This window comes from Molossus molossus, unplaced genomic scaffold (genome assembly GCF_014108415.1).
Source record: "Molossus molossus isolate mMolMol1 unplaced genomic scaffold, mMolMol1.p scaffold_m16_p_1, whole genome shotgun sequence".
Taxonomy (NCBI): Eukaryota; Metazoa; Chordata; class Mammalia; order Chiroptera; family Molossidae; genus Molossus; species Molossus molossus.
Window position 1 is genome coordinate 104,201,474 of NW_023425344.1, and position 9,556 is coordinate 104,211,029.

A 9,556-nucleotide genomic window follows, 5' to 3' on the forward strand; every position below is an offset into this window, starting at 1 on the left:
TAATTTCATTGATTTTGCGAACCTTTTCATCACATGGACTCACATGATGGCTACCTCTTTGGTGGTCTCTTCTTTGACAACACAGAAGTAACAGAAACTATGGAATAAAGCTAGCTGCAGACAATACCGTATCTCAGCTGGTAAAGATGTGTGCCATCTGAAGAGATTTAGCTTTATCCTTTGAGTGTGCATGTGAATATGAGTTTCGTAGAAGCAAAAATTGTTTGACCTAACATTGTTAACTTTTAAATGGAGTTTTAAGATTACTTTTGACTTCATTAAAATCGCATCTTTTTAAAAATTATTCAGGACAGCTCAGCTAATTAGCAGGACTGAATCTCTAGGAAGGTAATTCTGTACATGGGCATTAACACACGAACATCCACACACACACCCATATAAATAAACACTCTTGCGCCTCAAATATCAACAGGAGCGGAAAGTCCCTTCTGTTTTGCTTTGTCACACAGGCTCCAGGACCTATGCTGTCTCATCCAAGACTCCTCAGAAAAGGTCAAGACAGCCAGAACAGTAGCCCCTTGGAGACTGAAGAGTTTTCCACTTTCTCCTTTGAAATAAACTGGGAAGGGAGCAAGGAGGGGGGAGTGTGGAGAGGCATCAATCTTCTGTCAGCAACCCCGCCCAGCAGCTCCAGCTTCCTGACTCTCTAGACCCTGACTCTTTTCAAACACTTTGCACTGGGAAGGTCACATCAACCTTCCCTAGCGTTTCCATTGTTTCTCTTTCTCGTAGATTCCTCTAAAATGTCTCCAGTTGCTTAATGAGGTTTAATGAGATTCGGAGGAAAGCAGCAAATGGCATCAGTGGTTAATGCACCAGTGGCTAAAAGCACAGTCCGCATCTGATCCGCCTTTGGAGCCCACTCCTTCCTCTAGTTCCACCTTCCTGCCTTGCGCTTTGCTTCAGCTCTGTCAGCCTCGTCTGCTTCCATCCCACCACCAGGACCGGCTCCACTGTCACCAGCACCCACAGCAACCCCACACCACTTTCCACACACTGCCTTTTCCTCAGTAAGGCTCACTGTTGGGAGCTGCCAATCCCATGCCTGAGGGAGCAGTGACCACCCCCCATTCCAGTCATTTGGAGAGAATGTAGCCTTTCAGCTGAGGAGAGAAACTAAACAGGGTTAGAAATAAACAAGAGAGGGAGCAGGCACAGGACGTTTGGTCACAGTCCCACAGCCCTGGGGTCTGAGTCCTGCCAGTTCCTCATTATTCGCATGAATAGATGATCCAAGCCATCTGAACACAACTACAGTTTTATTTCTTGTCCAGAATGCTTTGGTGCTAACCTTTAAATATGGGTGTGTCTAGTTGTTTGCTATTCTGGGAATCCATCTCCAACAAATAAGGAGGCAGTAGTGTGAAGCCAAAGCTCCCAGTGCCCCTTCCTGCCCCTCCCAGCCTCTGCCCAGCCCAGAGCAACCCTTCCTAGGAGCTCAGTTCCCGCAGGAGAAGCACACAGCAGGAGCTTCAGGAAGAGATCAGCTCCTCTGCATTCCTTGGCGCATAAGTGGGGACAACAAAGGCAGGAGTATTAGAGTGTTAGACTCCTCTTGGGAGTCTCCAAGGCTTTCTGGCTGGGAGGGACACATTCTGGAAAGTACAAGTAGAAAGTGAGGAATGGGGTGGATACCAGAGAGTCAGAGGAGGAGGGAGGATGGGCATCCGCACAGCAAGCTGCCCAGCAGGCAGGCGACCTCAGCAGCTGCCCAGGCTGGCTCCCTGGCCACAACTGAAGTTGCTTTGGCTGGGTCATCCGACCTGCAACAAGGACTCAGGGCCTGTATATCATTCAGGCATCACACTCCTGCCATCTTCCAGAGGGCCAGCCAAGGATGACGGCTTCCTGGAGATTTTATTCCTGGGTCAAGACTAGGTAGGCCATAGACTCTTAGGGAAGAAGAAACCCCTCACTTCTTTTTTTTTTTTTTTTATCCTCACCCGAACATTTTTCCATTTTTTTGTTCAGATAGAGCGGGAGGGAGAGAGAGGAAGAGAGAGAGAGAGAAACATCGATGTGAAGGGTCACATCGAGTGGCTGCCACCTGCACGACCAACCAGGGCCGGGGACAAACTGCAACCGAGGTACATGCCCTTAGCGGGAACCGAACCCGGGTCTCTCTGTACCGCAGGCCGACGCTCTAACCGCTGAGCCAAACCGGCCAGGGCCCCCTCACTTCTTTATAGTGGCTCCTGGTTACCTGTCTCTAAGATGGAGCTGTTTCAATTGTGCCGGGAAGCTCTCTCATCAGAGGAATATCGCGGGGAGCTGCTGTTTTGTCTGGCTGCACAAACGATCCGGGCCTATCGTGGCAGCAGCAGTGTTTTGTATTCAAACCGTCACATCCTCCCACGGCACACACGGGAAGACTACGTGTTCCGATCCCCCCTCGCCTGGTGGGGGCCTGGCACTAATTCCAGCCAATGCCATGTGGGCAGCAGTGATGTGGGCCTCCTTTAGTCCTGGCCCCTGGACCTCCTGAATTATCTTCCATGTTCTTTCTCGTTCCTGTTTGGCCAATTGACTGCAAAAGCTCCAGGAAGAGCATCCTACTCCTCGGGGAATGGTGCCATGACTACACAGAAGGTGCCTGGCCCCAGCATCGGCCTGCAGGTGGGCCATCCAGGAGATCCACCTGGCCAGGAACATCCACATTCTACTGTGTTTGAGAAATGAACAGTGATTATGCTAAACCACAGAGGTGGTTGATCCAGCAATCAGCCTCTCTGACTAATGTATAGCATGCATTCTGCTGGGGGCCCATAGGATTTACCAGTTTTCCAGCTTCCTTGTTAATATCACAAAGATCACCACATACGGTGTTTCCTCAAAAAATTAAAAATTGGCCCTGGCCAGTTTGGCTCAGCGGTTGGAGCGTCGGCCTGCGGTCCGGAGAGACCCAGGTTCGGTTCCCGCTAAGGGCATGTACCTCGGTTGCAGTTTGTCCCCGGCCCTGTTTGGTCGTGCGGGTGGCAGCCACTTGTTGTGTTCCTTTCACATCGATGTTTCTCTCTCCCTCTCTCTCTCCCTCCTGCTCTATCTGAACAAAGAATGAAAAAGTGTCCTCGGGTGAGGATAAAAAAAAAAAAAATTAAAAATTGAGCTGCCATTTGATCCAGTGATCCCACTTCTAGGAATATATCCTGAGCAGCCTGAAGCACCAATCAGAAAGAATTTACGTATCCCTATGTTCATAGCAGCACTATTTACAATCGCTAAGATCTGGAAACAGCCCAAGTGTCCATCAATAGATAAGTGGATAAAAAAGGTGTGGTACATTTACATAATGGAACACTATGCAGCTGTAAGAAAGAAAGATCTTGTATCCTTTGAGATGACATGGAGGAACCTGTAGAATATTATGCTAAATGAAATAAGCCAATCAGAGAAAGACAAATACCACATGATCTCACTTATTTGTGGAATATAATCAACAAAATAAGCTGATGAACAAAATAGACCCAGAGACATAGAAAGGACTACACTTCAGATTGACAAACTTCAGAGGAGGAAGGTGTGGGTGGTGGATGAGATAAACCAAAGAACTTATATGCATGTATGCATAACCAATAGACACAGACAAGGGGCAGGATCTGGAGGAGGGTGTCTAGGGGGGGGAAAGGAGAAACATCTGTAAAAAAAATTAATTAAAAAAAAAAGCCTGGCCGGTGTGGTTCAGTGGTTGAGCATCACCCATGCACCAAGAGGTCACGGGTTTGATTTTTGGTCAGGGCACATGCCCAAGTTGTGGGCCTGATCCCCAGTGGGGGTATACAGGAGGCAGGTAATCGATGTTCTCTCTCATCAATGTTTCTATCTCTACCCCTCCCTTCCTCTCTCTAAAAATCAATAAAGAAATAAAAAAAGAGAGAGTTTACCATATACAAATTGGCAGAGAAGGTACACCTAAAACCAGGCCATTATGTTCCTCTAAAAAATAATAATAAAAAAACCTTTAAAAATTAAGTAAGGGACAGGCCGGGCCGGGGCCGGGGTGGGCGGGGCCTAGCGGAGCCCAGGCCAGCCTGGCAACGTCCAGAGCTTGCTGCACCGCTTCCTGCTCACCGGCTCTGCTCCTCACTCCATTCAACGCGGCAATAATGTCCAGCCCTAAAGAGACTGGACGGAGCATCGAGTCTTCGACTGCTGTTTTCCGAAGGTATGCTGGAAAGGACAGTAACTGCCACACACTCTCCAAGACTGAGTTCCTAACCTTCATGAATACAGAACTGTCTGCCTTCACAAAGAACCAGAAGGACCCCAGTGTCCTTGACCGCATGATGAAGAAATTGCACATCAACTGTGATGGGCAGCTAGATTTCCAAGAATTCCTTAATCTTATTGGAGGCTTGGCGTCAGCTTGCCATGAGACCTTACGCCATTCCCAGAAGTATATCTGAGGAGCCCTTGGAGCTGGCCTCCAGACTTGGCCCCTTTCCTTCCAGCTTCCCAGTCATTATCATCTTCTCAGGGACCACACAGACCGAGCCCAGCGCACCTTCCGCCCCCTGCAGGCCTCTCCTGGAGCAACACGGGTGGTAACAAAGCATATTTTTTAAAACACACACACACAAAATAAAAATTAAGTAAGTGAGAAAGAGGGTTTCTGGTATAGATTTTGGGCAAAGTAGGCACGGCCCTTTCCTCACCCAGGAAAACATTTTGTCTCATCTGTTGGTTAGCTGATTAATGAATTCATTCATTCAAAAAAATATTTACTGAGTGCCTGCTCTATACACTGAAAGGAGTTGGGAAATGTAGTGAAATGGAGAGCAAGATAGACTCAATTCTCTTCCCTTATAGTGGAGTCTACATTATAATTAGGGAGGCAGATAACAAACAAATAATATGTAGTCAAAATATCATGCCATGCCAAGTGCTATGAAGAATAAAGCAGGATCAGGAGGAGAGACTGATGGGGAACTTTCAGAGGATACTTCTGAGCAAAGACCTGGATGTCTGGGATTCCCCAAGCTTGCACTCTGTGGGTCTGCCAATGCTAATTTTTGTCTAGCTTCATTGAGATATAATCGATACAATATTGTCTGAGTTGAGAGTGTACAATGTATTGACTTGCTACTCTCATATACTGTAAAATGATTACCACCATAGTGAATACTAAGTATCTTAAAATACTTGCAATCAGGAGGTGGGGAGGCAAGCAGGTGGCTGGCAGCACTACGCCAGCATAGGGGTTTCAAGACCTCAGGGGCTGGAGGGAAAGCAGACACCTCATGGCTGCTGGGGGCAGATATATACATCCCAAGGAACACCCAAGGACCACTCTGAGGAGCCCATAGCCTCCAAAGGGAACCTGAGACAGATTCAAACTCAACCAGTAATTATTAAGTGCCTGCTCTGCACACAATGCACTGAGCAGTACACTTTCACCCTATTATTTACCTGGTAGCCTGCCTATTCAGCCATGGAACTCCCATTGATTAGAGCTATTCTTGAGATGACCATATGCCCCAGTTTGCCAGAACAGATCTGGGTTACAACTGTTGTCTCAGAGAAATTATTTATAGTGTTCCCTTTCACTCTCAAAAGTGTCTCAGTTTGGACAATAAGTTACATGATCACCCAAGGGTTCCTTATCTATAGTAGATTGATAAACTCAAAGCCCTAGGGTGGTATAATTAGCTTTTGTTCAACAAGTGTTACCTAGTGCCTTCTGCTGTCTGCTGCTCTGTTAGGTTTGGGGAACGTAAAGATGAACATGTGGTCTGTGCCCTGGAATACCACACTGTAATTGGTTGAAACATATATAGTACATAAACAAATACAGCGACAGGAATGCACATAAAGTGTGATGGGTGATGTGGGCATCAGTGGCCTGGCCTCCCTTGTAAAGTCCTTGGGCTGATCAAAGAACTGGGAATGAAGCCACACTCCTTTACAGCATCCCTGTTACCCAGAACTCAACGAGATCTTAGAAATCTAACCTGGATTCTTATTCCCCTTTGAGGGCCTCTCCAGCTACCCATGCCATCTCCCTGACCTCTGACTGCTGGAGTGCTCCAGGGCGCATCTCCTGGACCTGTCCTTCTGCAGACAGACCCCACCCTAGCATAGCCCTCAGGGGCCCAGTCCTTCCTCTATTCCAGTCAGTGAGTACCCACATCGTAATCAACATCTCCACTTGGATGCCTGATAAACATTTCAATCCTAACAGATCCAAAAGATTTTCATGTCACCTGCTTCCAAACCATAAACCTTGTCATTTGTTCCCTTCAAATGCTTTCCAGTTTAAGTAAATGGCCACTCCATTCATACAGCTGTGCAAACATTAAAAAAAAAATTTTTTTTTTTCTTTATCGATTTGAGAGAGAGAGAGGGAAACATCGATTGGCTGCCTTCTGCATGCCCCCCACTGGTGATTGGGCCCACAACTTGAGCACGTGCCCTGACCAGGAATCAAACTGGAGACCTCCTTGTGCATGGGTCGACGCTCAACCACTGAGCCACACAGGCCAGGCTAGACAAACATTTTTGAAATTATCTTTGACTCTTCTGTTTACCTAATGTCCCACATTGAATCCCTCAGCAAATTCTTTTGGCTTTACCATCAGTGTACATTGAGACAATGTTTTCTAGTCCAAGCTAGTGCAGTTTCTCGCCTGTTTTACTGTGGAAGCCTCATAACTGGCCTCCCTGCCCCTTTCCCACCCCAACTTAGGTTATTCTCAGCAAATCACCCAGTATTACCCTTCATAAGACAAGTCTGACCTGCCAGCAGCTCCCCACGTTGCTTGAAGTAAAGCCTGAGTCCTTACCACACTGTCACAGTCCCTACATGCTCTGGCCTGGGATCACCTCCTAAACTCTTTTCCTCCCATCTGTCTCTCATGTCCTTGCTGTTCCCTCCCTCTCCTTTTCCAGATGTTTGTTCAACTATCACACTAGTGTGGTTCTCTTTACGAATCCTGTCTGCAGTTTCATCCCCCACCCACCCCTGCACTCCCTATTCCCTGACTTATTTCCCCCACAGACTTATTTCCACCTAACAGGGTTGCTAGATAAAGTACAGCATGCCCAGTTAAATTTGAATTTCAGATAAATAATAAATCATTCTTAACATAAGTATGTCCCAAATATTGTATGAAATATACTTATACTAAAAATAATATTCTTTGTTTAACTTAAATTCAAATTTAACCAGGCAAATTTTTATTTGCAAATCTAGCAACCCAGCCATCTAGCATTCTATATATTTTACTTATTTGCTCATTATCTGTCTCTACTGCCCCCATCTGCCCAAACTTAGCCCTTAGAATATAAATTCAATGAAGGCAAGTACTTTTAGTCTATTCACTGCCAGATCCCCAGTAGCTGAAACAGTGACTACTACATAACAGGTGCTCAATATTCACTTAGCAAATGAATAAATGGAAAAAGGGATCACACTGTCTCATCGTGACCATCTCCAGTCTCTCAAGCATCTTTGAATTGCTGTGCTTGTTTGAAAGTTATTTCTTAAATTGGTCCCATTCTAACAGCCCTTCTAGATTCTGAGTCATTTATTTCAGCAAAAACCCACAGGCTGGATTCCTGCCTTAGGATTCTGTCCTATCAAATAAAGGGGGGAAGGGAGAGGAGGAAGCCTTATCTCTTGCTGAACCCCACTGACCAGGCAACTTCAAGGAGAATGCTCTGCTTTGGAAGTGCAAACAGAGCCTGGACTGATGAATGTAAGGCTCAGAGATTTTCCAGGGTTTACTGAGCTTAAAGTTTCCTGCATTTCACTGGGGGGTGGGGGGTGGGGTGGGGTCTGTCTCCTGTAATTGCATTTTCTTCTGTCTGGCTTACTTTTGCATTTCAGTGTGGATGAGTCATTTGTTACTTCCTTTCAGCCTTTAAACACACACACACACACACACACACACACACACACACACACACACACCTTTTCCCCTGTGCATAATACCTACTCCCACTCACAACACTGCAGACCCAAAAGCAAGTCTATTAGTTACTAACTGGGCCAAATGAACCTGGGGTTGGGTGGGTAGGGTGGTTTATGAACATGCTGCCTGTATGATGCTATATGATAGGCTCTGGCATCAGAGACGTCACACCCTGGAGGGCAGATCAGTCCTTTCTCTCCCAACCCCTCTGTGAAATTTCTCTGGAACAACATTAGCTTCTGGAAATTCCCTACTGAAAAGGCAAGTCTATTCTAAAAACAATTAAAGGGAAACTGCCCAGAGAAAATTCACCAAAATTGTCTAACAACTCTCAACGTTTGAATTAAAACACAGAAGATTCAGAGTTCCATCTATAATCCAGATGTGCGCCTGCTCCCCTGCTGTTCCGATCTGTAAAGTGAAACATCCCCAAACTATCTGATTTACCTCGAAAATACTACAGAACTTGCATCCACCTCGCAGCTGCTCATGAAATCCCCCAGCCAATGAGTGGAAATGCTGCAGCCCCAGAAAGAGCTCCAAAGCAACAACTGCTCTCCCCCCCACCCCCAGCGCCGGAGCAATGAGCACGCAAAGCTGCTTTTAGCGATAAATTGGTCACTGCCTAAAGGTACAGCAGCTACAGACTGCTTACTGTGCTAAAATGAGACATCACCACTCCACTTCACAAATTCCTGCCCCAGACAAAGTCAAACCCGAGAATTCACAGCTCTCCACTCAGTTTTGAAAACGCACCACCCCAAGAAATACGCCTTTTCTTTGCCCGGCGCCCCGTCTCCAGTTATAAAACGCAGCAAGCGGCGAGGGACACGCGTAACTGTAACTCCATCTTTGAATGAGCCTGTTACTTACCCCGCGTGTGTCTGCTGTCTGCTGAGTAAGGACGGCACGGCTCACATTTCTGGCTTTCATTTTCTTCCATTGTCCCTGCCTACAGCACCAGCTCCCTCCGCTCTTTAAACTTCCCAGCGCAGTTCTGAAAGCTCTCAGAAAGCGCCTGGAAGGAGATCCGGGGGTGGGGAGGAGGAGACGGTGCGAAACCCCACCCCAAACTATTCTCTACTCCGGTGCAAAGTCTCCGGGGCTGGAGAAAAGTGCATTCCAGCGCGGGGCCTCCCGGTGTCTCGGTGCGTCCCGTCCTCCCCCGCCCGGCCCGGAGCGATGGGGGCTGTGCTCCGAGCCCCGCCGCCCCTGCCGCGGGCTGACCCGCGCGCGCGCTCCCGAGGCCCCAACAGGTGACGGGCCTTCCTCCCGGGACACAGACGCCTGTTTCCACCGCGGCAAACTGCCGAGACTTCGCAGCCAGGGGGTGGGAAACATGTCACACGGGATCACCGGCGTGAACCTTCTGGTCTCTTTAATCTCAGACACTGAATCAGCCTCTCTAATTGGCTGATACACATATTCATAAACAGCCAGCTGATGAAAGTACCGCATTTCAGCGAAATCCCTTTAAAAATTTTTTTTTTTAGAAAGAGTATATGATGACTGTTGTTAAGTAAACACTTTCTGGCACTACTTGGAGCCTGATTAACATACACCGAGTTTTACTTTTGACACAGTTCATTTCAATCACTTAAACTGGGCTTGGAAAGGAGCGTACT

At 47.2% G+C, this 9,556-nt stretch overlaps 1 protein-coding gene across 2 annotated transcripts in view; it reads right to left on the reverse strand.

Moving 5' to 3' along the window:
* Positions 1 to 8,950, reverse strand: part of KIAA1217 (KIAA1217 ortholog) — a 307,954-nt gene extending 299,004 nt beyond the window's left edge. For both annotated transcript variants that reach the window (XM_036275689.1, XM_036275652.1), the window contains exon 1: positions 8,805 to 8,950. In XM_036275689.1, the coding sequence (XP_036131582.1) occupies positions 8,805 to 8,874 (70 nt within the window). In that variant the 5' untranslated portion in view covers positions 8,875 to 8,950. The remainder of the gene's footprint in view (positions 1 to 8,804) is intronic.
* Positions 8,951 to 9,556: the final 606 nt, after the last annotated feature.